At 42.2% G+C, this 25227-nt stretch overlaps 1 protein-coding gene across 1 annotated transcript; it reads right to left on the reverse strand.

Moving 5' to 3' along the window:
* Positions 1 to 2966: 2966 nt before the first annotated feature.
* On the reverse strand, positions 2967 to 25227 carry LOC118357989 (ras and EF-hand domain-containing protein homolog). Its single transcript, XM_035735308.2, has 17 exons — positions 24336 to 25227; positions 19796 to 19942; positions 18898 to 18988; positions 16930 to 17025; positions 16452 to 16529; positions 15387 to 15502; positions 13337 to 13405; positions 12899 to 12977; positions 12282 to 12361; positions 10892 to 11213; positions 10439 to 10573; positions 9883 to 10033; positions 8313 to 8394; positions 7799 to 7913; positions 4727 to 4846; positions 4459 to 4535; positions 2967 to 3769 (listed from the first exon to the last, which is right to left on the reverse strand). The coding sequence occupies exons 1-17, from the start codon at positions 24665 to 24667 to the stop codon at positions 3664 to 3666; spliced, it is 2196 nt and encodes a 731-aa protein (XP_035591201.1). The 5' UTR covers positions 24668 to 25227; the 3' UTR covers positions 2967 to 3663.

A 25227-nucleotide genomic window follows, 5' to 3' on the forward strand; every position in this document is an offset into this window, starting at 1 on the left:
AATCATAGAAAAACGAACATAGACAACCCACCCAACTCACGCCCTGACCATACTAAAACAAAAGACAAAACAAAGGAACTAAGGTCATAACGTGACAACAGAAGTTAGTTAGTACAGAACGCACAGATCAATCCTTAAAGAGATGGGAGGGGCTAACACGGAACCCAAACCGGCTGCGCTCGTGCGCCATCTTGCATATATATCTTTTGTCCCCCCACACCAAACGCGATCACAACACGCAGGTTAAAATATCACAACATACTCTGAACCAATTACATTAATTTGGGGACAGGTTGAAAAGCATTAAACATTTATGGCAATTTAGCTAGTTAGCTTGCACTTGCTAGCTAATTTGACCTATTTAGCTAGCTTGCTGTTGCTTGTTAATTAGTCCTGGGATATAATAATAAACATTAGGTTGTTTTTTACCTGAAATGCACAAGGACCTCTACTCCAACAATTAGTCCACACATAAAAACGGTCAACCGAATCGTTTCTAGTCACCCCTCCTCCTTCCAGGCCGTTTCATCATTTAACTTATACAGTGATTGGCATCTAGTTCATAGTTTTACCACGACAACCGGCAACAGTTCGTCTTTCAATCACCCACGTGGGTATAACCAATGAGGAGATGGCACGTGGGTACCTGCTTCTATAAACCAATGAGGAGATGGGAGAGGCAGGACTTGCAGCGCAATCTGTGTCAGAAATAGGTATAGGACTTCTAGGACTTCTATTTTAGCCCTTGGCAACGCATACGCTCGTTGGCGCAATAATTGAATAACATAGATTTCTAAATATATTTTGTGGTCAGCCTATTAAGAGGGTGTGAACAATGCTGAATGGGTGTAGACAAAGAAGGGCTCTCTAATAGTAGTACCAAAACATTGAAAGACAGTTTTCTCAAAAATGAGTTTACATGAGTTTATCAACTTTCAAAACATAATTAATTTGTTTCCTCAAATGCAGTGTATGATATACCATTTTGTAGCTCTGAGTCTATACTTTTATCCAATGTAAAAAAAACAGATATTAAAATGTTGCTATGTAAAGAGCCAGAATCCAGGTTATGAGTCACATATGGTATTATTAAACATAATTTGTACAAGCACAGAGCCTTCCCCTGGGTTATTACTCATATGAATCCCGTGACCTGTACAGCTGGGCATTCTTACCCCTCCAGACATGACATGAAATATAATATAATGTAACATTTGACATCAAAAAGTTATGTCAGATGGACAAAGAGTTTTCACTATTATTCACCTCGGTCATAATGTGAGATAAATTAACTCAAACCAGGCCGAGGTTTACGTTTGCGTATCTTCAGTTAATCATAGATTTAAAAAAACGTCCAAAAACAGTATGCCCCACAGATTATGTGACATGGTTAAATAATCTATGACGATGACATTGTCATAATGTGATTGATACCCCAGGCAGGACAGCCTTGGGGGAGAATAGTTGGAGGTGTGGAGTCCCACACAGTCTGCTGCCCCAGAATTCCACACAGTCCGATGGCCTCTCCAACAACCTCTGACCTCTCCAGATGGCGGGATGTTCTGATTTAGTTGGACTGCTGATGTGTTTCTGGTAATATTACAGGTTTAAGGGGTTTTGATCCTATGTTGATGTCGTAGTGTTAGACAATGTTCATTAAAGACGTGTGATTAGCCTAAATACTACCTGTCAGACTGTGAATGGTGTATGTGTGTGCACATGTGAGTTTGTAATTTGTGTGTGCTTGTTCTATAAGGTATGGTTGAGTGTTATGTGTATTAGATATTCATACAAGGACAATCTTTTCAGAAGCCCTGCTGATAGCTCAAGGGGGGTTGATAATAACAGCTCTTCAGTGTGACAGATCCAGAATCGTGAAGGCCATCATCACCCTCCTTCAACCCACTCTAAGCACTTCGTCACAGGGAAAAGAACACCATCCAAGACAGAGGTTGTTATAAAGTTATTACCAGTGTCTTATAAATCATGTAAACAAGTGCCAGGGGTCAAACCCAGGGCTGAAACCCATTCAACGGTGAAGTCGTGGGACTCAGCTCTGTGAGTATAAAAAATACCCTGTTGATTTCCACTTAGGACACGCTTCTGTTCCGCCCACATCAAATTAATGAATCCATTCCAAACAATAACCTTGCCTGCTACACATTTGTGATTATTTAAGTATCCCATGCCTGCCTGCCTGCCTGCCCCACCCCACATTTTGTTTGACAAATGACTAGGCTCGCCTCATCAAGCTCATTAAAATGTAAACTAATGGGAGGTGGGGCTGGGCTCTGTGCCAGACTTCCAGACACAAATGGCCTGAATAAATGCTGGCACATGCTGCAGCTCCTCGTAAAAATGCTCAGGGAATATGGGTGACACGGGTGTCCTAACAAATCAAATTTAAGAAGTTATCTGATTGTTTAATTTATTTCCCCCAGGAAGTGACTCTCTGTGGACATTTGGGGTGTGTGTTTGTGTATGTGTGTGTGTGACTGAGCAAGAGAGTAGATAACACTCCAGATAAATTATATTATAACTTATTTTATAATCCATGCCCTCAACATGAAATATACTGTGTATATATATTCAGCATGAAATATTATGTTCAGACTCTGCCTGGATAAGGGAAGTCATATCACGTTGGGTTTTGTTCATGCTACATTTTAATAGTAAAGCGCTTTGAGTATGACCACACAGAGGGCTCAGACAGACAGGTGTGGGCTCACAGTGACATTAGTGACCCAGGAGAGGTCCAAATGGCAAGTCTAACATTACATAATATATTAATGATAACAATATTTTACAATATACACACAGAAATAAAATGTGCCCCATTCATTCACACCACATTCATACATTTGACATTTTGCTCCTCCCACGGTCATCCAATCACATCATTCTCTCCAGATGTTGCTCTTGGCTCCTACAATCAGAATTCAACTGATAATCATGACACTCCTTCCTTGACATGCAGTTGTTACTCTTTATCACAAATGTTGTACATGGAGGATGTTTCTGACACTACTGTGTCTACTATCACAAAACTAGAATGAAATTCTATATTTATATCTACAAAACTGTAGGTCCTCCCTCCGCCTTATCCCTTAGCAATAAACAGCTTGCTAATAAGATCATTCTTCCATTGTAAAAATAACATTTCCCCACCCTCCTGTTCACCACCTATCACATGCATTTGTCTCTCCTCATCATATCTGTCATGTAAATTGCTGCTATCCCAAGCTTTCTAGTGACTTGTTGAGAATATAATTTGCCAGTACATGGTACTTTTCAGACATTACCTGTACATTGATATATACAATAGCTATCTGCAATACAAATGACCGTGGCTTCGACACAGAGGCTTCATAAGAAGACACATGTACGTACTCATGCAAACATATAATTGCATAATCGTGCACGCATGCACACATAGCTTAAAACAAGCACAGTTGATCTCATACGAGAAAATAAGCTGTTTGACATTCTAGTGCTATGGTACTCAAGTGTTCTGACTGGATTCTCCTGTGTTCTGTTCTTCTGAAGTCTCATTTTTCTCTTGTTCTGTCTTTGCTGACAGTATTCTTGTATTGTGGTGTTCTGTTGCTGTGGTTGCTCTGGTGCTGAGTTTTGGTTACTCTAGTAGTGTTCCTGTGTGGTTTCTTATCCTGTGCAGCAGGTGACAGTGGGCATCTTCTTGTTGGGACTTCTGTAGAGGTTAGTCACAGACTCCTGGTTCTCATCCCCATGAACCTGCTTGGTCATCTCTCTGATGGGGGGAGGAGGAGAATGAGAACAAAAGAGAAGAATAATATAGAAAGAGTTAAAGGCATACCTCCACTGTATTGGCATTAGTATAATTAAGCAATAAGGCCCGAGAGGTGTGGTATATGGCCAATATACCACGGCTAAGGGCTGTTGTTAGGCACGACGCAACTCGGAACTTACAAACCCCCGAGGTGCTTATTGCTTATGGGCATAATAAACTGGGTGGTTCGAGCCCTGAATACTGATTGGCTGACAGCTGTGGTATATCAGACCGTATACCATGGGTATGACAGAACATACATTTTACTGCTCTAATTACGTTGGTAACCAGTTTATAATATCAATAAGGCACCTCGGGGGTTTGTGGTATATGGCCAATATACCACGGCTAAAGGCTGTGTCCAGGCACTCCAATGCGTCATACGTAAGAACAGCCCTTAGCCGTGGTATACTGGCCATATACCACACCCACTCGTTCGTGCCTTATTGCTTAATTAGAGTGCAGAACACTCTTGCACACTAGAGGCCAGCAAAACTTTACATGTTGTTCTACATTTTGGACCTGTAAAAAAATATTTAAAAGTATCAAACTCAGTCAGATCAGAGAGTACTCTAAGGAGCAACACATTTACAGGTAAATCACTTAGCAGAGAGAGAAAACAGAGATGTCTAGGATCCGGTATTTCTTACCTGGCCAAATGCAGCACGGCCTCTATGACATTAGATCCGTCTTTAGCACTGGTCTCACAGAAGAGGGCATTATATGTCTGAAAGGAAACAAACAACGCAACTCTCAAATCAGGCCGAAGTTCCATACATTGACCTGACCAGGCTATATTCTAGGGTACAACTAGACGTGACTGTAAATCCCTCTGGATAAAATAATCTGCTAAATGACAAATGTAAATGTAACTTAATGTAAAGGTTTAAGTAAGACGTTGGGGTTGAGTGGTCTCACCATGGCCAGCTTCTCTCCGAAGCTGGTGGGGACACAGGTGACACTGTCCTGTAGCGCTTGCTCCCTCAGGTCACACTTATTTCCAACTAGCATGATGGGAATGTCATCCTGGGACACGTCCTGAACACAGATGGACAGCAGGTTAAAACACAGGCCAACAACACCGACAACAAACACAACAACACCTCTATCCAAAACTCAAAACTGAGTGCGTCCCAAATGGGATGCACACACTTATCACACAACTCAACACTGCAATGAAATGGACACAGCGTTGCTTCAACATGTTTTTGCCCAGTGGGATATTGCTATAACTAGCAACATGATAGCCTAATGTTTAGACTTTAGAGTTTGTGATCTGGTTAATGATTAGCCCAATGGGGTAAATTGGCAATCCTCAGCCTAATTATTTATAGCCACTATGCTGCATCAGGTGGGCTACACCAGGTGATAATAATGATTACCCAATAGCACACCTGCCTGATAATATGGACTATTGTTATATTGGGTTCATTTCTGTAGGGGGAAATGACATTTTAAATGTTTATTTTTATTTTTAGGGCGAATCAGCTTTAATATTGCGGATAGATTGTTGCTTCCATCGATGTAATTTTCTGCATCGTTTCCAATCCCCCTTTTATTTTCGGGGTAAATATATATACAGTGCCTTGCGAAAGTATTCGGCCCCCTTGAACTTTGCGACCTTTTGCCACATTTCAGGCTTCAAAACATAAAGATATAAAACTGTATTTTTTTTGTGAAGAATCAACAACAAGTGGGACACAATCATGAAGTGGAACGATATTTATTGGATATTTCAAACTTTTTTAACAAATCAAAAACTGAAAAATTGGGCGTGCAAAATTATTCAGCCCCTTTACTTTCAGTGCAGCAAACTCTCTCCAGAAGTTCAGTGAGGATCTCTGAATGATCCAATGTTGACCTAAATGACTAATGATGATAAATACAATCCACCTGTGTGTAATCAAGTCTCCGTATAAATGCACCTGCACTGTGATAGTCTCAGCGCAGAGAGCATCATGAAGAACAAGGAACACACCAGGCAGGTCCGAGATACTGTTGTGAAGACGTTTAAAGACGGATTTGGATACAAAAAGATTTCCCAAGCTTTAAACATCCCAAGGAGCACTGTGCAAGCGATAATATTGAAATGGAAGGAGTATCAGACCACTGCAAATCTACCAAGACCTGGCCGTCCCTCTAAACTTTCAGCTCATACAAGGAGAAGACTGATCAGAGATGCAGCCAAGAGGCCCATGATCACTCTGGATGAACTGCAGAGATCTACAGCTGAGGTGGGAGATTCTGTCCATAGGACAACAATCAGTCGTATATTGCACAAATCTGGCCTTTATGGAAGGGTGGCAAGAAGAAAGCCATTTCTTAAAGATATCCATAAAAAGTGTAATTTAAAGTTTGCCACAAGCCACCTGGGAGACACACCAAACATGTGGAAGAAGGTGCTCTGGTCAGATGAAACCAAAATTGAACTTTTTGGCAACAATGCAAAACGTTATGTTTGGCGTAAAAGCAACACAGCTCATCACCATGAACACACATTTACATTTACATTTAAGTCATTTAGCAGACGCTCTTATCCAGAGCGACTTACAAATTGGTGCAACACACCATCCCCACTGTCAAACATGGTGGTGGCAGCATCATGGTTTGGGCCTGCTTTTCTTCAGCAGGGACAGGGAAGATGGTTAAAATTGATGGGAAGATGGATGGAGCCAAATACAGGACCATTCTGGAAGTTCTGATGGAGTCTGCAAAAGACCTGAGACTGGGAAGGAGATTTGTCTTCCAACAAGACAATGATCCAAAACATAAAGCAAAATCTACAATGGAATGGTTGAAAAATAAACATATCCAGGTGTTAGAATGGCCAAGTCAAAGTCCAGACCTGAATCCAATCGAGAATCTGTGTAAAGAACTGAAAACTGCTGTTCACAAATGCTCTCCATCCAACCTCACTGAGCTCGAGCTGTTTTGCAAGGAGGAATGGGAAAGAATTTCAGTCTCTCGATGTGCAAAACTGATAGAGACATACCCCAAGCGACTTACAGCTGTAATCGCAGCAAAAGGTGGCGCTACAAAGTATTAACTTAAGGGGGCTGAATCATTTTGCACGCCCAATTTGTCCGTTTTTAATTTGTTAAAAAAGTTTGAAATATCCAATAAATGTCGTTCCACTTCATGATTGTGTCCCACTTGTTGTTGATTCTTCACAAAAAAATACAGTTTTATATCTTTATGTTTGAAGCCTGAAATGTGGCAAAAGGTCGCAAAGTTCAAGGGGGCCAAATACTTTCGCAAGGCACTGTATATATATATATATACACATACCCACACATGTACATATATATAAAAATACATACATATACATACATACACACTTTAAAAAAAATATGCCTTCCTTTATTATTCCCCGCAAACCCTATCACCCCTCCCCTTAATTAGAGTAAACTATTAAACAATAACACTTAGGCTTCTACTTCCAGCTTATACATACTATACACATTTTACAGACACAATCTATTTTACAATAGTTATATTTGGTTTGTTTTTAACCCTGGCCGTCCTCTACTTCTGATGTCCATCCAGTTTGATTTCTACTTGCCATATCTTTTAAATGTTTATATTCATTCATTTTGGAGTACGATGTCATTTTAAAAGTCACCCGAACCGACTTTCTCACAGTCATTCTCCTCCCAAAATGTTTACATCCCGTGGTATCACCCAGATGTGTGCTACACATTGGTGGCGGATAGGGTGAATTTGGTCCTTAATATGTGGTTAGAGCGTTGGCCCAATAACCGAAAGGTTGCTGGATCGAATCCACGAGCTGACGAGGTAAAAATGTCGTTCTGCCCCTGACCAAGGCAGTTAACCCCTGTTCCCCGGTAGGCTGTCATTGTAAATAAGAATTTGTTTTTAACTGACTTGCCTAGTTAAATAAAATAAAATAAAAATGTGAAGTGCTTTGAGCATCTTGGAATAGTGTCATATCAATTGGATGTAAAAATGTATTATATAAATCATTACTACCTCAATCATGTCCACCCATTCTCTCACGTTGAGAAAGCTCTTTTCACAGGTGACATCATACAGCAGGAGGACCCCGTCGGCTCGTCTGAAGTACGACTTCGCAATGCTGCGGAACCTAGGACACACACACACATGGATAGGTTAACAGAGGTTAACAGAGCACCACTACATAGATTGGCTGAAATAGACATGTTCACTAACACACACACACATGCATGCAAACACACAGCTCTTATTAACCCCTGACTCTAACCCTAAATCTACCCTGACACTAAACCTAACCCCTAAACTAGCCTTTTTACAAGTGAGGACCAAAATGTCCTCACTTCTCTGAATATTTGTTGGTTTACTATTCTTGTGAGGACTTTTGGTTCTCACAAATATAGTAAAACGTGTCCACACACACACGCACGCACGCACGCACGCACACACACACACACACACACACACACACACACACACACACACACACACACACACACACACACACACACACACACACACACACACACACCTCTCCTGGCCTGCTGTGTCCCACAACTGTAGTAGGGTGGGCTCTCCATCCACTACAAGAGTCTTCATCTGAAAGTCCACCCCTGAGGATCAACACAAGAGGATGTTCAAACACACTACTCCAAAAGACAATCCCATTACTATCTAAATATGCATTCTATATCTGTCCCAGGCAACTAAGCATGCATACTTGACCAGCACCATGGGATAGAGCATGCAGTTGCATGGTTTGCTAACTATCTGTCTGATAGAACTCAGTGCACTCAATTTGATGGACTTATGTCTTTAATGGTGTGCCCCAAGGCTCTGTACTTGGTCCTCTCTTATTCATTATTTATATAAATGATTTAGACAAAAATGTCCAAAATGCACAACTTCATTTTTATGCTGATGATACTGTTATTTACTGTTGTGCTTTCCAGAACTTGCAAACTGCTTTTTATACTAATCAACATACCTTGTGTAGATTGAAGCTTATCCTCAATACTGACAAAACTAAACTAATGGTGTTTTCTAAAGCAAGAAATAGACCTCTGAACCTTTCACCTATTACTACCTGTCAGGGCAAGGAGATTGAGATTGTAACCTCATATAAATATCTTGGAATTTTAATTGATGACGGCCTCTCTTTTAAATTGCATATTCAACCACTTTGAAGCTGAAATTGGGATTTTATTTTAGGAATATGGCCTGATTTTCTTTTGAAGCCAGAAGGAGGCTAGTATCAGCTACATTTATGCCTTTACTAGACTATGGGGATATTCTATATATCAGTGTTTGAGCTCAGTGTTTGAGATCAATTGACACCCTTTACCATGGAGCTTTGAGATTTATTTTAAACTGCAAAATCTCTACGCACCACTGCACTTTGTATACCAGGGTTGGCTGGCCTTCTCTAGTCACTCGTAGGCTTCGTCACTGGTATACTTTTATTTACAAAGCCATTTTGGGTTTACAACCTTTTTATTTCGGCATTTTTAGTGTTCAGAAATGTGGTGGGTATTCCCTTCGTTCGCTGGACTTTATCCTGGTAACTGTTCCAAATGTCCGAACTGAATTTGGTAAAAGGGATTTTATGTACTCTGCGCCATCGTCTTGGAACGCCTTACAAAATACTTTTAAACTGGAACAACTTGTCCCGATTGGTATTTTTAAATCACTGTTGAATGATCTTGAGACTGATTCCCTGACCTGTCAATGTTTTTAATTAGCTGTTTTTGATTTTGTTATACTCTTACTAGATTACTTGTAGTTTTTCATGTTGTTTGTCTGTAATTTTTTTAATGACTTGGTGCTGCCTATCTTGGCCAGGACGCTCTAGAAAATATATATTTTAAATCTCAATGGTTAAATTAAAGGTTAAATAAAAAAATTCAAATAAAAAAATAGAACCTTTGGACACTTCACAAGCCAAGCTGTGTTGGGGAAAGTAGTGTGAAAGCGTGCTTAACCGAGCCCGAGCGGTCCAGCTAGACAAACTCCTTGTTCACCATTTACAGTCAAAAGTAATGTGTGGATAGAATGATACTGTAAGCAGGTGAGAGCTAACACAGGTACGCTGACACACCCACCCAGGGTGGCGCTGGTGTTTCCTCGGAACTCGTTCTTGCAGAGGCGGAGCAGGAAGCTGGACTTGCCCACCGCTGCATCGCCAGCCAACACCACCCTGTAGGCCTTCTCTGATGTCATATAGCCCAGGTCAGCTGACTCCTTCTCTTTACCCTATACACAGAGAGAGAGAGAGAGGGGGAGGGAGACACACAGAGAGAGAGAGAGAGAGAGAGAGAGGGGAAGAGAAAGCACGAGAGGGAGCGAGAGCGAAAGAAAGAAAGTGAAAGAGGTTAAAGGCACACCTTGACTGTATTGTACTGGACCATGTCATAATACTGGAATGATGTTAACTCACTTGTCATGCATAGTCAACAATCAACAGTTTCTCCTGAACTAAGTCAACCATTTTACGCTCAAGTGTTTTCTACTACGTCTGCCTGCTAACCAAGTAATTCCGCCAAGTGTCTGTTTATTTTAAAAATGGTTTTAAAGCTCCAAAATGAGCTTTTATTTTAGTTCTACAATCCAGGATTTACGCTCTCCTCTCTTCTTACACCACTGCCCTCTGTCCTGTACCTCATTGGTGATGGCAGAGAGGGCTTTGCGTGTGGACGCTCCAGAGCTGGTCCGGCTGACTGACTCCAAAGGTTTCCAGTCCAGGACAGAATCACTGTCTGATCCAAACACCATCTCATCTCGCATCTCTGCAACCTGACACATTAACACTATCGTATTAACATCAATACATAATGAGCGTTATCAGTAACAATAAGTGTATGTAGTACAAGTGGATGACGATGAGTGTATAATGTCTTTGTGTGTGTGTGTGTGTTGTGCATTACTGTAAAGTGTGTGTGTGTGTTTGAGTGTCTGTGTGTGTAATAAGCATGTGTCTGTGTGTGTGCGTATAGTGCATACATGTATGTGTGTACTACGGCATAGTCTATGTGTGTGTGTTTGTATGTAGTGCTTGTGTGTGTGTATGGTGTAGTGTGTGTGTATGTGTATTACTGTATGTTTGTGTCTTACGTCATTGTCAGAGTGGCCCCCCGCCAGGCTGTCTGTGTTCCCTGCCACCCTCTGTTCCTCCTCGTGCCCTTTCACCTCCTGCTCAGAGTCATATTCGTTGTTGAAGCCACGCAGGGTGGACATGCCACTGTCTAGGGAGCTCTCGGGCAGGCTGTCTACCTCGCTGCTGCGTTTTACCTGCATGGCCGGGTCACACAGAGCCAGGGCTAGGGTGTCCAGACTGGGCCGCCGACACCCCAGAGAACTCCTACCACCTTCACCTCCACAAAGGCCCAGCAGGTCTCCGTCCACATCCACACCATCCACACCCGCCTGGTAGAACCTGGGACAGTATAGACAGACATCATTCTCAACATCCACATAGGCTACTCGAAACAGAAACCTTTCCTCACTACAGTGGTTCATCGACTTAAGAGGTTCCCCGGAATCACAGCTTCATTGCTCCAGACCACCGCAGGGGGGAGTTAGAGCACTCATTATGCATCTGGGACACAAGGTTTTTATATGACCAATCATTTCGAGTGGTTCCAAATGACAAATTTGACATTATGCCACCCGTCGCTGGTCCACTCATTCAGACTGGTCTTACTCCCTCATATATAAGAATACAAGCATGAAACCATTTATAAAGACTGTTGACATCTAGTGGAAGGCATAGGAACTGCAAATTGAGTCCTAAGTCAATGGATACTATAATGGCATTGAATAGAAAACTACAAAACCCCCCCAAAAAACTTTGTGAATTGATTTTTCTCAGGTTTTCGCCTGCCAAATCAGTTCTGTTATACTCACAGACACTATTTTAACAGTTTTGGAAACTAGAGTGTTTTCTATCCAAATCTACTAGTTATATGCATATCATATCTTCTGGGCCCGAGTAGCGGCTGTTTAATTTGGGCATACTTTTCATCCAAAATTCCGAATGCTGCCCCCTACCCTAGAGAAGTTAAATGCTCTTGTAATGCCAATATGGAAGACTATCAAATGCTTCTCAAAGATGCCCTCTGGTGGTCAAACTAGCACTGACTTGCATTAACAGAAAAAATGGCTGACAATTAAATAACGTGCCAGAGAATTCTGCAGCAGCCCGCAAGGTGTGCTGCAGTATGACACAACTTTCAAAGAAGGAACCACCGTACAACTAAGCTAGCTCCAACAACCAAGCTAGAACATAGACTGTGCTGTTTTGTGTATGGATGGCTATGAGTCCTGTATGGATGGCTATGAGTATACAATGCAAACACGCACATGTCCAATGCTAATCTTCCACCTGATAATTATTGTACATAAACTTGAGTTTGAACATACACATGTACGTGTGCAGTGTGTACCTGTATTACTGTCTGCACAAACACACCAGCAGGCTGTTGCTAGTCCAGTTCTGTCTTACCTGTCACGGTATGGAGATGAGTAACAGATACTCTTGCTCCTCCTGCTAATGGTGCTGGCTGGGGAAGCACTGCTACCACGCTGAAACACAACCACAACATCACTGTCACAACTGTCTGGGTCACTGTGTGTGTGTGTGGGTGTGTTTTTGTTCATGTTTGGGTGTGTGTCCATACACTTATGTGTGCACACGTGCATGTGCACTGACCTGTATGTACTGAACCCTATGTGTGAGTATAGGAATTATCTTTAGATGAGAGTGTGTGAGACAGAGTGGAAGTTACGAGGTTATGAGGAGAGTGAGTTAGGGGTCAAGACTGAAATATGTTGTTGTTGCTGTTGTTTTTGTTGTTGTCTGTCATTGCCTCAAACATGGCTCAGTTGATTCCTCCAACAGACAAGCCCTTAGGACTGGCATTAGAGATTCAACCCTGACGTTAAAAGCAGAGAGATCAGAGAGAAAGAGAGAGGGAGTGATGGGAAGAGGGGGATAAAAGGGGTGTGGGATAGGGAGATAATTGAAAGAGGGACGGGGAAGAACAAAGATAAGAGGCAGGGAGAGAGCAAGAGAGAGAGAGCATGCTGGTGTTACCATGGCTATGTGGTTGTCTACCTCACCTTATTGCTCTTGCTGAGGGTGTTCTCCAGGGAACTGCGCAGCCCGTCGTTACTGTCATGGAGCTTCCTGTTGGCTGTTCTATAGAGGGGAGCAAAGGAGGGAGAGAAGCAAAGGAGAGAGAAGAGGGAGAGAAACAGAGGAGGAGAGAGGGGAGAGGGAGAGAAACAGAGGAGAGAGAAGAGGACAAGAACGGGAAGAGGTGATCAAAAGAGCCGTTGGCAGGTCTTCTCAGGAAAATGACATTTGAGGTTTTCAAAAACAGAAACTCTTTAAGACTCACAAAACTCCCAAGGCTTACAACTTCATGTTCCTCAGTTTATACAGGCAACTCGACATCAAGTTGTGAGTTTTGAAGTATTCCTGTTTGTGGGTTAGGTGAGCATTTGTCAGTGTTCCTGTTTATGTGTCAGACAAGCACTATGATTGGCCAGACTTACTGTAGGATCTCTATCTGTCGCTCCAGGTTCTCCCTCTCATCAGAGAAGTCTCTCATCATCGCCTCATCCCTGCACATACAAACACAGTCATTCACAACTAATACATACACTTTCATAAACACTCATAACACATAATACATAAACTATAATAACACATACTACAAATTCCCCTTTAAAAACACATACTACATAATCTACAATAACACATACTACACACACTCTCAAAACACATACATGAGAAAAACAGGAGAATGTACATTCTAATAATGCAGACAAAAGCAGACACTTCAACAGTCTCAAAGAATCGGCACATTCACAACACAAACTTAGTTTGACTGGAACAAGTTCAAAGGCGAAGTGTGAGACTGGTTGCCAGGTAACCAGGTTGTGAGACTGAGTGTGAGGTCACACTAGGATATCCTGTTCCAAGCCTGGAAACATGTTACCACCCCAGGGAGGGGAGGGAGCAGCCAAGCACACAGGCAGGGAGGCAGTCACACAGTCACACTGGCCTGGGGCTGTGGCCTCTACTGCCTGACTGATTGAGTGACTGGATGGCTCAAGGCGAACTTACAGCTCAGGCTGGGATGAGGTGTCACAGGCTCTGTGTGCGTGTGTGTGCGCTCACATGTGTGTTTTGGCTTTGTGTCTGTGTGTTGTGTGTCTCAGTGGGATTCTCAATGTGTCACTTCTGAAAAATTAGATTGATCATTTCACAAATAGGAATACATCTAGGAGATATTAGATTATTACTTTTATTTTTTATTTTACCTTCATTTAACTAGGCAAGTCAGTTAAGAACAAATTCTTATTTACAATAATGGCCTACCCAGACCAAACCCTAACCCGGACGACGCTGGGCCAATTGTGCACCGCCCTATGGGACTCCCAATCACGGCCGGTTGTGACACAGCCTCGGGAGCCCTAATGACATCACTAGATTACGTTACAGCATGACATACACTACCGTTCAAAAGTTTGGGGTCACTTAGAAATGTCCTTGTCTTTGAAAGAATTTTTTTTTGTCCATTAAAATAACATCGAATTGATCAGAAACACAGTGTAGACATTGTTAATGTTGTAAATTACTATTGTAGCTGGAAACAGCAGATTTTTTTTATGGAATATGTACATAGGCGTACAGAGGCCCATTATCAGCATCAGTCTCAATGTCAACAGTGAAGAGGCGACACCGGGATGCTGTCCTTCTAGACAGTGTTGCAAAGAAAAAGACATATCTCAGACTGGCCAATAAAAATAAGAGATTAAGATGGCCAAAAGAACACAGACACTGGACAGATGAACTCTGCCTAGAAGGCCAGCATCCCGGAGTCGCCTCTTCACTGTTGACATTGAGACTGATGTTTTGCGGGTACTATTTAATCAAGCTGCCAGTTGAGGACTTGTGAGGCATCTGTTTCTCAAACTAGACACTCTAATGTACTTGTCCTCTTGCTCAGTTGTGCATTGGGGCCTCCCACTCCTCTTTATATTCTGGTTAGAGACAGTTTGCGCTGATCTGTGAAGGGAGTAGTACACAGCGTTATACTATACGAGATCTTCAGTTTCTTGGCAATTTCTCGCATGGAATATTTGTTTCTGGACATTTTAAGCCTGTTATCAAACCCACAAATGTTGATGCTCCAGATACTCAACGAGTCAAAAGAAGGCCAGTTTTATTGCTGCTTTAATGAGTGCAACAGTTTTCAGCTGTGCAAACATAATTGCAAAAGGGTTTTCTAATGATCAATTAGCCTTTTAAAATTATAAACTTGGATTAGCTAACACAACATGCCATTGGAACACAAGAGTGATGGTTGCTGATAATGGGCCTCTGGCTATGTAGATAGTCCATTAAAAATCAGCCGTTTCCAGCTACAATAGTCATTTACAACATTAACAATGTCTACACTGCATTTCTGATCAATTTGATGTTATTTTAATGGGCAAAAAATGTGTTTTTCTTTCAAAAACAAGGACATTTCTAAGTGACCCCAAACATTTGAACAGTAGTGTATGTGTATGATTTGTGTGTGCATGTGTGTCTCACCGCTCAGAGTTGATGCTGTGGTCTGTCAGATCACTCTTCAGAGAGGCCAGTTCACTCTGAAGGAAGGCTATGTTAGTTTGAGACTGCATCAACTCCTGCTTCAACCGCTGGTTTTCCTGGGGAGAGAGGGAGTGAGAGGGAGTGAGAGGGAGTGAGAGGGAGTGAGAGAGGGAGAGAGAGAGAGAGGGGGAGAGAGAGGGAGTGAGTGAGAGAGAGGGGAGAGAGAGAGAGAGGGAGTGAGAGAGAGAGAGAGAGAGAGAGAGAGAGAGAGAGAGAGAGAGAGAGAGAGAGAGAGAGAGAGAGAGAGAGAGAGAGAGAGAGAGAGAGAGAGAGAGAGAGAGAGAGGTAAAGAAAGAGAGAGGGAGGGAGGTAAAGAAAGAAAGAGAGAGGGAGGGAGGTAAAGGTAAAGAATGAGAGATATAGGTAAAGAGAGAGAGAGGTAAAGAAAGAGAGAGGGAGGGAGGTAAAGGTAAAGAATGAGAGAGGGAGGGAGGTAAAGGTAAAGAAAGAGAGATATAGGTAAAGAGAGAGAGAGAGGTAAAGAAAGAGAGAGGGAGGGAGGTAAAGGTAAAGTGAGAGAGAGGGATGTAAAGGTAAAGAAAGAGAGCGAGAGAGGGAGGTAAAGTTAAAGAAAGAGAGAGATAGGTAAAGAGAGAGGGAGGGAGGGAGGTAAAGGTAAAGTGAGAGAGAGGGAAGTAAAGGTAAAGAAAGAGAGCGAGAGAGGGAGGTAAAAGTAGAAGAAGAAAAAAAGGTAAAGGTAAAGAAAGAGAGAGAGAGGTAAAGAAAGAAGAGAGAGAGAGAGAGAGAGAGAGAGAGAGAGAGAGAGAGAGAGAGAGAGAGAGAGAGCGAGAGAGAGAGAGAAAGGTAAAGAGAGAGAGAGAAAGGTAAAGAGAGAGAGAGAGAGAGAGAGAGAGGGGGGTAAAAGAGAGAGAGAGAGAGAGAGAGAGAGAGAGAGAGAGAGAGAGAGGTAAAAGGCAGAGAGAGAGAAGAGCGAGATCAGGAAATGGAAGAGAGTTAAAGTATTTGTACAGAGTGATATAGGCCTAGCAGGAAGACCCATCTCACCAGAGTCAGTTCGTTGATCTTTCTCTTCAGGGTTGAAGACTCATCTTTCATGTTGATGTTCTTGTACTGGTCTTCAATCTGAGGAGGGAGTAGATACCTTTAACACACATCGCTGCCTGCTGTCAGTGAATCACAATATTCAATGGCACAGATAGCAGCATAGATGGATTTCATTCAATTGTGATTGAGTTAATCTGATTGGATGTCTCACATGTTCATGAACCAATGAACCAACATGCTGAGTGGGTGAACAGGAGTGACTGGCTAGACTAGTCGTCCAGGCAATAGATGCCACATTATTGGTTAATTGTTCACTTTTTCATTAACAGAATGAAACTTGGCCCCAAACTGTGTATCAAGTTTCAGACTTTATTGGAAAAGTTTATATTTATTTCACACCACCTACAATATAAAGGATATCTTTAGCGTGTACTAGGTGGAACTGTATAAGTGATGAATTGTCGAATGGTAAACTCACCAGCTGCATCTTCTGGAGCTTGTGCTGCAGTTCACACACCTCAGACTCATAGTGTCTCTTCAGCTCACTCAGAGCTGCCTCAGTCCTCTTGGCCTCCTACAGATAACAGAATAGAATGCGGTGTAGCAGCATCCCATCTATTATGGCCTCCACAAGAATACAAGACACAATTCTAAAGTCTAACATCATCATCAAATGTTCACACACTGTCAACATACAGATACAGCTACTGTCAAAACACCCAACTACTATCCAAATCAAATGGCACAGTGTATGTGCATGCATGTGTGTTTCTGTGTGTGTGTGAATGCGGTAGTGTGTTCTTCTGTGTGTGTGCATGTGTATGCTTGTGTTTGTTTGTAGTTCTTTTGTATCACTCCTCTATGTTCCACTGATAAGAGTTTGAGCTGTGCTATTTTAGGGCAGTTTGGGTGACAGGTGGAGGGGGCCCGGGTGTATCAAGGAACATGAGCAGACCTGCCAACCCTGTCCAACTTTGTAGAGTATCAGACTCGCGCAGAACACCCAATTGGGGTTTTCTTTTCCCCGCATGCTCGTGCCACAAGCTGTTTATGAGTCTGATCGCAATTGTAGCACTTGAACCAAAGCAAGCCTATAAAAGGTTGGTATACTTTCTTTCTTGACAACGTTCCATCTACACATATGGTACAAAATCACACAAAGGGCCTTTAATCTTTGAGTTAAAAAAAAGTATTGTATTAAACAAATAATAACAAGTTATTTGTTTAGGTAAAGAATGTACACACATCTTATCCACGATAAAACATGTTTTTTTTATTACTCTGATATGATAAGAAGAACAAATGTTTGAATCAGAGCATCAGTATCAAATGAACATGTTATCCATAATAACATAAAAAGAAAAGGGAATCTGTACCTGTTCGCGAGAAGAGTCCGGTGTTTCAGCCTATGTAAAGGTGCCAATTGGATTGCTTTGCGGCACATACATCAGACTTTCGAAATTGATAAAATCTCAAATCTAGTGCAAAGGCATTTTAGAAGCATGGCCTCTATAGCTAATACCGGACACTCATTCATTCTTCTAAACTCCCGACACCATTTAATGCCAATATGTTTATATTTCTTTTTTATTATACTTTCGTAATGCTTTTTGTGATGTGGGTCATAATTATAGTTATCAGGTTGCGTGATCCTTGTAATGTTACATGGAAAATACAACTAATGAGACGCATAATTAAATGTATATCCCACTCACACAAATGCGACCAGTTACTTTTCATATTTGCATTTCATTTCTTTCACTAGCAAATGTGAGTGAACTGCTGGCACTTTAGAGCCCATTGAATGTCCATCTTATGTTCGCTAACGTTAGCTTGAAACAATTAAACAACAACCTTTCCACAACACACAGGTGAGTCTAGGTGCGGGTGCTTTTCTTAGACTAAAGCATACAGCAGCTGCACAACAAACAGAGCTGATGTAGCACACTTACATAATGTACATAACTACACACACACACACACACACGGGGAGATAAGACTGTTCCCAGAGTAGAGGAATGGGAGATTCTAGGAATAGGCGTGTTCCATGGAAGTATGGAAACCGGACATTTTCCGTCAACATCCCACTGGAGTTACTTTTAACAAATGATTATAAATAAAACTCAGCATATAAAATCTAGATATGATAACAGCTTGACATATGAGACGTCAACACAGCCGAGGATTGTTTGAGGTTTAATGAGTAATCTGATCACAAGTCCTCTCTATTTAGCATGAGTGAAGAGATGACCTCCACCCTTCTTATCAGTGGCTAAACCCTGTAGGAACACAACCTGTCCAGATCGCATGACAACATGGACATCATTTCTAAAGTTAGAATTGACAATCATGCAAGTGTGTGTGTGTGTGTGTGTGTGTGTGTGTGTGTGTGTGTGTGTGTGTGTGTGTGTGTGTGTGTGTGTGTGTGTGTGTGTGTGTGTGTCACCTGTTGCTGTGTGTTGTTCTCAGCTGCATGGATGCGTTGATCCATCTCCTCCTCCATCTCGCTGAGCTGCATGGCGGCTTGGTCATGGGCTCTGAGCAGAAATAAAACATAATACTGTAACTGAATGTATTATATCTGTGTTGGCCTTTGGAGAAGTGTAACTTGGTCAAATAAACGTTGGCTTTCAACCTAACAACCTAAGTTTTCCCACCGAAAAAGGTTCAATAAATAAAAGTACTACAATAAATGCCTATCAAGTGCCAAATAAAGTAACAGGATTGATTGTGACTGAGTTGGTGATTTCTTCTTAAACCAGACACAAATCCCCTTGTGACAGGGGGAATGGAGGCTTGTTGTGTGCACCAGGAAGTGGCAATTGAATGTATAATAATTTTTTATACATGTATTTCTAGCCTGTCTATCTATGGGTAACAGGGTTGACATGTTATGCTTGACCTGCTCAGTTAACTAATAATCTTCAGAAATTACTTTGTCAAAGCAACAAAATTAACTAGGACTTTACAACGATGGGAATTTGGGCATTAAAGTGGGTAAAAAAAAATATTCCTATAATGACACAGGGTTGATAGAGGAACATGTCAAAGTGCAGAATTATGGCACATTAGCAAGCCTTCATTCATATAAAAATCGGATTTATTGTATTATCCATGTGGTCTATATTAAAGAGCACTTCATTTAATATAACAGGCTTTATACAATTCAATATTGGTGCACAATTTCTACTTAAAATATCAAACTTCCCATTTGTATTTGAGGTCGTGTACGGTATGATAGAATGTCTGCATGTGTACAGTGTATGTACAGTATGTGGGTTTTAAGTAAACTGTGGTTGTCGGTGAGTGTGTGTGTGTGAGCGTGTGTGTGTGTGTGTTAGTACCGTTTCACAGCCAGGGCCAGGTTCTCCATCTCAGCATTGTGCTGCTTGATCTCTCTTGTGAAGCTCATAATGACTCTCTCATACTGAGGCACCATCCTGGGCTCTGTCATACTGATGTTCTGGTACAGCGTGGCTGCCTGCTCATTCCTACAGACACAACAGACAGGCATTCAGGCAGGCAGGCAGACAGATAGATGGACGGACTGACAGACAAATGAGCAGGCAGGCAGGCGGGCGGACGGACGGACGGACGGACAGACAGACAGACAGAATGTTAATACAAGTTACTTACAACAGCATAAGGCCTTTTATCTAAAACACATTTGGAACAGCTACAGTATATTTGGAACAGAACAGCTACATTTTATTTGTAACATGCTTCATGAAACAACAGGCTAACGGTGAAAAAGCTTACTTTTCCAACAATGCAGCATAACAAATAAAGAGTAAAAAAAACATGGCTATATACAGGGAGTACCAATATCGATGTGCAGGAGTACGAGGTAATTGAGGTAGCTATGAACATATAGGTAGGGGTAAAGTAAATAATAGACCGAATAGATAATAGACTGATGTGTAGCAGCAGCGTATGTGGAGCAGTAGCATATGTGGTGTATGGCCTATATATTTTACATTTGAGATTCTTCCATGTAGCGACCCTTTGCCTCGTAGCCTTTCACACTCTTGCCATTTTCTCAACCAGCTTCACCTGGAATGCTTTTCCAACAGTCATGAAGGAGTTCCCACATATGCTGAAAACTTGTTGGCTGCTTTTTCTTCACTCTGCGGTCCAACTCATCCCAAACCATCTCAATTGGGTTGAAGTCAGGTGATTGTGGAGGCCAGGTCATCTGATGCAGCACTCCATCACTTTCATTCTTGATCAAATAGCCCTTACACAGCCTGAAGGTGTGTTGGGTCATTGTCCTGTTGAAAAACAAATGATAGTCCCACTAAGCCCAAACCACATCCGATGGCGTATCGCTGCAGAATGCTGTGGTAGCCATGCTGGTTAAGTGTGCCTTGAAATCAAAATAAATCGCAGACGGTGTCACCAGCAAAGCACCCCCACACCATCACACCTTCTCCTCCAAGCTTCACGGTGGGAACCACACATGTGGAGATCATCCTTTCACCAACTCTGAGTCTCACAAAGACACAGCAGACGGAACCAAAAATCTCAAATTTGGACTCATCAAACCAAAGACAGATTTCCACCATTCTAATGTCCATTGCTCGTGTTTCTTGGCCCTAGCAAGTCTATTCTTATTATTGGTGTCCTTTAGTAGTGGTTTCTTTGCAGCAATTCGACCATGACGACCTGATTCACGCAGTCTCCTCTGAACAGTTGATGTTGAGATGTGTCTGTTACTTGAATTCTGTGAAGCATTTATTTGGGCTGCAATTTCTGAGGTTGGTAATGAACTTATCCTCTGCAGCAGAGGTAACTTGGGGTCTTCCTTTGCGGTGCCGGTCCTCACGAGAGCCAGTTTCACCATAGTGCTTAATGGTTTTTGCGGCTGCACTTGAAGAAACTTTAAAAGTTCTTGAAATGTTCTGATTGACTGACCTTCATGTCTTAAAGTAATGATGGACTGTCCTTTCTCTTTACTTATTTGAGCTGTTCTTGACATAATATGGACTTACACCCCTGAAGGGCCCATGTGTTGATGGTCAATGTGGCGGGTGTGTTGTTGCCTACCCTCACTGCCTGGGGAGGCCCGTCAGGAAGTCCAGGATCCAGTTGCAGAGGGAGATATTCAGTCCCAGGGTCTCTGAGCTTGGTGATTAGCTTGGAGCGGACTATGGTGTTGAATGCTGAGCTGTCGTCAATGAACAGCATTCTTAAATAGGTATTCCTTTTGTCCAGGTGACTGCGGGCAGTGTGGAGTGCAATAGAGATTGCATCATCTGTGTATCTGATGGGACGGTATGCAAATTGGAGTGGGTCCAGGGTGTTTGGTATGGTGTTGATGTGAGCCAGCCTTTCCAATCATTTCATGGCTACGAAGGCAGGCGTTCTAGGGCACGGGGATGATAGTGGTCTGCTTGACACAAGTTGATATTACCAGGTCAAGGATAGGTTAAAAACGTCAGTTTGGTCAGCGCATGTTCTCAGTCCGGGTCCTGGTATTTCCATGTGGCCCCGCAGCCTTGCGAATGTTAACCTCGCTGGGCAGATTGCAGCTGGTATACAGCTGCAATCCGTGATAGTTTGCAAGCCCTGCCGCTAGGCCAATTGTGCGTCGCCCCACGGACCTCCCGGTCGCGGCCAGTTACGACAGAGCCTGGGCGCGAACCCACTCTGATGGCACAGCTGGCGCTGCAGTACAGTGCCCTTAACTAACTACTGCGCCACCCGGGAGGCCCTAACATGAATTTATTTTAACTGAATATGCAGGTTTAAAAAATATACTTCTGTGTATTGATTTTAAGAAAGGCATTGATGTTTAGGTACATTCATGCAACGATTGTGTTTTCTTTTTCCCTTTATTTAACTAGGCAAGTCAGTTAAATCATCCCCCGTTTGGCCAAGTTGGCTGTCTTTGTTAGAAAGAAATAATCTTCACACAGTTCGCAACGAGCCAGGCGGCCCAAACTGCTGCATATACCCTGACTCTGTTGCACGGACAGCATGATAAGTGACACAATTTTCCTAGTTAAAAGAAATTCATGTTAGCAGGCAATATTAACTAAATATGCAGGTTGAAAAATATATACTTTTGTATTGACTTTAAGAAAGGCGTTGATGTTTATGGTTAGGTACACATTGGTGCAACAACTGCTTTTTTTGCTTTTTCGCAAATGCGCTTGTTAAATGGCCCGTTTGGCGAAGTAGGCTGTGAGTCAATGATAAATTAACAGGCACCACATCGCTTATATGCAACACAGGACAAGCTAGATAAACTAGTAATATCATCAACCATGTGTAGTTAACTAGTGATTATGTTAAGATTGATTGATTTTTATAAGATACGTTTAATGCTAGGTAGCACCTTACCTTGGCTCCTTGCTGCACTCTATTAACAGGTAGTCAGCCTGCCACGCAGTCTCCCCGTGGAGTGCAATGTAATCGGCCATGATCGGTGTCCAAAAATGCCTTATCGGCCATTCTGATTAATCGGTCGACCTCTAATCTGTATACCTATGTAGGCTACAGTATTTACCTGATATCTATTCAGGTACTTACATTTACATTTAAATGTTGTTTCTTGTAGAGCTATTTTACATGTTAATCTATGCCTAATTAAGAAACTCATTCATGGCTCATTCAACTGGGTCAGATGGGTAGAGATATCTAAAGTGTGTGTGTGTGCCTTCAACAAGGTGACCAGATTATAATCCCTGAGCATATAGACTCACTGTCCTACAGTCAACAGCACTGTCAAAACAGGCAGTGTCACTAGTACACGCCCGGGTCTTAAAATCCAGGATTTACAGAGGGAACACCTTCTTCAATGCAATGTTTAAAGTTAAAGAAATGCAAAATACTTTTGTTACTACTAATAATGACACTATCAAAAACCAATAAACATAATATTTTACAGTGAGAGGATTGAAAAAGCTGTTTGTTTGTCTATGACTGTAGAGTATTGGCTATATCCCCAGGCCTCCAGCTATACCCTAGGCTGGTTGCCTGAGTTTCTGCTTTAGCTAACCTCACTCCTTTGTTGTGTAATAACACATCTAGTTACCTGCTTCGAATATATTCTTAAACTATAACTATTTAGGAGTGGTACCATTACTGACCCCGGCTCTACTCCACCCATGGCTCTTCTATGGGCAGGAGAATAGAAAATAGTATGGTGACCTTGGTCTCTGGATCTGAAACCCTGGGTGGATGTAGGCCTACTGAGTACAGACATGACTGTTCTATCACACAATAATAAGAACATTTGATCCACAGCACTGGAAAACCATCACTAATGGAGGGAGGGCCCCAGGAGTTGCCCTTTTTCAAAGAATCAAGCTAAGATGTTAGTTCCAATGGGTAACTTTCTACAGCTGGTGAAGCTGGTGATCAAACAGTCATAATGAGGTCTATTTAAGACATGATGGGGAACATGGAATCACTGTGTTAATCAATGTCCCCTCCATGGTAGCGTGTCAGGGCACAGCTCAGTCCCATGCCAGCCCTAGAGGGGTGCCAGGACAACTGCTCAATGGGGGAACTAATTTCAAAACCTGTCATAGGACACTGATACTTTCCTTTCCTTCTTTCCTTTCTCTCGCTCATTATTTCAGGGTTAGGTTGCAGCAAGGGTTTCTATTGGTGATCTTAGAGATATTTCATATATTTCATCCAAAAGCTAGACTGACCTGAGACATCTGGCTAATACAAGTGGGAGAAATGTTGACACCGGAATAGCCCAAAAGTTTGAATTAAAACACTACAATAGTACACAAATATTTGATATATATATATATAAACTGTTTTACGCATGCATTCCTACGACGTTTGGACAATATGTAAATCAAAAGTTTATTAATGAGCAGGTACGATTGTTACGATTGTTTTGTAATGTGTTCCATACTTGACCTGGGTATGAACCGGGCATGGTCCCCTAGTCGGGTCTGGAAATCTTCCCAGGCCTGAGAGGAGACTCCCCAGCTCTTGCTCTCCATGTCCCCTCGGTACACTTGCTCAGAGATCCGGTGGAAGCCGCTCATGAACTCCGCTAGATTGATTGTCCCGTCTCTGTCGATGTCCAGTTTAGAGAAAATGTGCTCTCTCTCCGTCGGCGGGACAAGGAGCTCTGAGCAGATTTGGAAAAACTCCTCTTTTTCAATCCGTCCAGAATTATCCACATCACAAGCGTGAAAGAGCGAGCAGAGACTCTGCCGGTTCATACCCATGGCTGGTAACGACATGGTTTAGTCTGGAGTGGAAAGCCCCACCAAACAACAACCCGGGAACAGACCACTATGACCAATTATAACAGAACGTTTTTGACCAATTCAATTCCTTTCACCACGATCTTCCCGAACTTCCTTCAAGTCTGGCGTTTTAGCCAAGTCTTTCTACACTGTCAAACACCTTATCGAGTTACAAAAAAAGGTAAACAAAAAATGAAGTTGTTATTCATTCTCTCCTGGACGACATCGACCGCCTTGGGCTAACAGTATTAATGTGTCGTCCTAAATGGCATTTTGTCAAGTCTTCTTTCCGGGTCTCTTGCCAGATGGACGGGTGGAGAGGGGCTGGGTACGCGCGGCTGTTGAAGCGGCTCACCTTTACTACTTCAGAACACTCGTGTCGGCCTCTCGACTTCCAGAGGAACAGGCACAAAACAAACAAGGGCCGGGCACCCGGCCAACCAGGTACAGAATTACCTGTAATCCGTTGAAATAACTAAACACATCTAAACAGTTAAAAAGCCCCTGTTTCCATGGAGAGTGTCTTGAAGAACAATACCCCCTTCTGTCTAACT

This window comes from Oncorhynchus keta, chromosome 25 (genome assembly GCF_023373465.1).
Source record: "Oncorhynchus keta strain PuntledgeMale-10-30-2019 chromosome 25, Oket_V2, whole genome shotgun sequence".
NCBI classification, from domain to species: Eukaryota; Metazoa; Chordata; class Actinopteri; order Salmoniformes; family Salmonidae; genus Oncorhynchus; species Oncorhynchus keta.

Excerpts from the sequence above, each read along its gene's own strand:
- LOC118357989 (XM_035735308.2), bottom strand. The coding sequence starts at position 24,667 with ATGTCGTTACCAGCCATGGGTATGAACCGGCAGAGTCTCTGCTCGCTC. Across the intron at positions 19,943-24,335 it reads CATGCCCGGTTCATACCCAG|GAATGAGCAGGCAGCCACGC; the intron begins GTCAAGTATGGA and ends TTGTGTCTGTAG. Across the intron at positions 12,362-12,898 it reads CCCTCAGCAAGAGCAATAAG|CGTGGTAGCAGTGCTTCCCC; the intron begins GTGAGGTAGACA and ends GTTGTGTTTCAG.